The 3,074-nt window shown below is 33.6% G+C and overlaps 1 protein-coding gene across 1 annotated transcript; it reads left to right on the top strand.

Annotated features, from left to right (window-relative positions):
• The first annotated feature begins 446 nt into the window (after nt 1-446).
• On the top strand, nt 447-2,786 carry LOC122580225 (piriformospora indica-insensitive protein 2-like). Its single transcript, XM_043752504.1, has 2 exons — nt 447-850; nt 1,528-2,786. Exons 1-2 carry the CDS (start codon nt 635-637, stop codon nt 2,722-2,724), a joined length of 1,413 nt encoding a protein of 470 aa, XP_043608439.1. The 5' UTR covers nt 447-634; the 3' UTR covers nt 2,725-2,786.
• Nucleotides 2,787-3,074: the final 288 nt, after the last annotated feature.

Genomic DNA, 3,074 nt, shown 5'->3' with positions numbered 1-3,074 from the left:
ATTTAGGAATAATATAATTTTTTGTAAAAAGTAAGATGTTAAAAAAAGTTTAAAATAAACAAACCATAATCTCCAACATTCAATGAGAATGACATTGAAAAGTGTGAATAATTAGATCCCCCCTTTTAGCTGTTAGATATTGTGCATATATCTATATATCTATGTGTACTATATGGCATTCATATTATGCTGCTGGCTGCTCTCTGCAATCCCTTTTATCTGTTCCATCAAGAAACATTATGAAAATAAACAGAGCTGACACTTTGAAACTTCCTTTATATGTTCTTATTTTCTTAAATTTACTCATCACCCCAAATCTTTCTTTTCTTTATATAATCTTTCTGGGTCTTTCAAGGTTTTCATTTTCAAGATAAACCCATTTGGATTTCTTCATCATTATCATCATCAATTCAAGTGCTCTCCAAGTTTCAAGTTTTTCACTTTTTTCTTTTTGAACTTATATTCACCAAGACTCGTGTTTAATTTGCAAAAAGTAGATAACTTTATGTATTGGTTTACTTATTTGAGCAAAAAGATTACCTCTTTAAGCTTTTGGATTGTCTGAATTGCTTTTGGTTACTGATTCCCCTGTTTTTGGAGTTGTTTGGAATTGTGTGTAAGAGAGAAACTAGTGATGGGTTTTGTTTGGAAAAATGGTATTGTTATGATAGTAATGGTGGGAATGATTGGAGTGTGTATAAATGGAGAAAATGATGAATATGAAGGTGTTGTAGCTCCAATGGTGAAAACAGAACAAGAAGCTCTTTATTCTGCTATACAAGGTTTTGTGGGTACATGGTGGAATGGCACATATCTTTATCCTGATCCTTGTGGTTGGACTCCTATTCAGGTACATTCCATATTTTTGAGAGTCAACTTTGGCCTTTTTACATCCAAATAGCAACCAATTATTCATCTAAAAGTCAACCATATGTTGTTCTAAACAAACAAAAAAGCTTTTTATAAAAGTTTCTTTAAGATAAACAAAGAAAAATATACTTTCAAAAACTAAGATATTGTATTATTTGATATTCAAAAAAGTAGATTTCTATAAATAATTCTGTAGATATTGGCTCACATACATGTAAATATTTTACTCCTGCAATTTGCAATATAGCATGTAAAATCTTGTAAGTAGTATATTGATTTTTTGATTAAAAATGTGGAAAATTTTGAAGTTGGCTCACATGCATGTAACTATTTTTGCAATAAATCATACAGTATTTACTTTTGTATATACTACCTTGTCTTTCTGATTCAAAAAAAGTTGACAATCTTGTTATTTTGCAATAAAACATTTTTAATCTCGTAAATACTACCCTGACTTCGCATTTCACAAATAAATGCTGTCTTTTATTGCAATAAGCCATTTTAGACTATTTAGTAGAGAAAATTTTTTGTATGATTTCTCGTGTTGATATTGTTGTCATGCACAAAATCTGTAGTAGAAAGTTATCAGGAAATAGTGTAAAGTTTATATGCTATTAGTACATGTTTATCTTTAATGTTTGTTATTTTGATTTTCAGGGTGTGTCTTGTGATCTCTTTGATGGATTCTGGTATGTGACAGACTTAAATGTTGGTTCCATTCATGATAACTCCCTTTCTTGTGCCCCAAATGCTGAATTTAGCCCTTATTTGTTTCAACTCAAACACCTAAGATCACTTGCATTTTTTAACTGCTTTGTCTCATCACCAAATGCCTTCCATTCACAAAATTGGGCTGTATTTTCGGATAGTCTAGAATCTCTAGAATTCAGATCAAATCCTGGGTTGACTGGAAACATTCCAGCTTCTTTTGGGCAACTCAAAAAGCTACAATCTTTGGTGCTAATCGAAAACGGGTTATCAGGTGATTTACCAGACAATATTGGTAACTTGACTCGTTTGAAACGATTAGTCTTATCTGAGAATCGGTTTACAGGCAAAATAGGAGATACTTATGGATCTTTGGGTGAGTTATTGATCATGGATTTGAGTAGAAACTTATTATCTGGAAAGTTACCTTCGAGTTTTGGAGGGTTGGTTTCACTATTGAAGCTTGACTTGAGTCAAAACAAATTAGAAGGTCAAATTCCAAGTGAGATTAGCAATTTGAAGAACCTAACACTCCTTGACCTTAGTAACAATAAGTTTTCGGGTGGGTTGACCAAGTCAATTCAAGAAATGAGTTCAATAGAAGAGCTGGTTTTGTCAAGAAACCCAATAGGAGGTGATCTTATGAACATTGGGTGGCAAAATCTACAAGGTCTCATGGTGTTGGATCTTTCGAGTACAGGTTTGACCGGTGAAGTACCAGAGTCCGTTTCTCAAATGAAAAGGCTAAGATTTTTGGGTCTTAGTGACAATAATCTTTCTGGTTATCTTACACCTAAGTTGGCAGAATTACCAAATATAACTTCATTATATGTACATGGAAACAATCTCATGGGAGAGCTTAAGTTCACAAAGGAGTTTTATGGCAAAATGGGTAGACGATTTGGGGCTTGGAATAACACAAACTTGTGTTTCCCGGTTGACTTGATGCCTACAAGGTTTGGCCCGTTTGGTGTAAAGGCTTGTCAAGAAAACGAAGTCACATTAGGTGAAGTTAGTCTTAGCGATTTTGGTTCTAAGTCGAGTAGTGGGAATCCTGATTCTCATTACCCGACTTCCTTTAGTTCCTCAAGATATAAGCCTAATCCGGTTTGGTACATGTTTATGTTAGTTATCATCTTCGTGTAATGGTTACACAAAGGAAACGTTAATCTTGTAATGTAATATAAGTCCTCTTTTTCACCATCAAACTTGTAGTCAAGTGTGGTCTTTCAACCTAATTAGATCACCATGGCTAACTATTTTTTTTCCCTTTCTTTTCGTTGTCGAACATGTGTATAGAGCGTCTACCTATAGACTAAATGATCTTTCAATCTCGTGATCAACGACTATGACCCTCTACTTGTCGCATAATCGACGACTATGACCCTTTACTTGTTGTGTGGGCCTGTTACACATCAAATGGATACTTTTTGGGTACTTCCATAGAATCATAGTGTCATAAAAAATTCCTATTGTCATGTTCATATCTTGTTCAC

This window comes from Erigeron canadensis, chromosome 1 (assembly GCF_010389155.1).
Source record: "Erigeron canadensis isolate Cc75 chromosome 1, C_canadensis_v1, whole genome shotgun sequence".
Classification (NCBI taxonomy): domain Eukaryota; kingdom Viridiplantae; phylum Streptophyta; class Magnoliopsida; order Asterales; family Asteraceae; genus Erigeron; species Erigeron canadensis.
The sequence above is the reverse complement of the archived record's forward strand: the minus strand, read 5'-3'. Positions and strand labels throughout refer to the sequence as shown.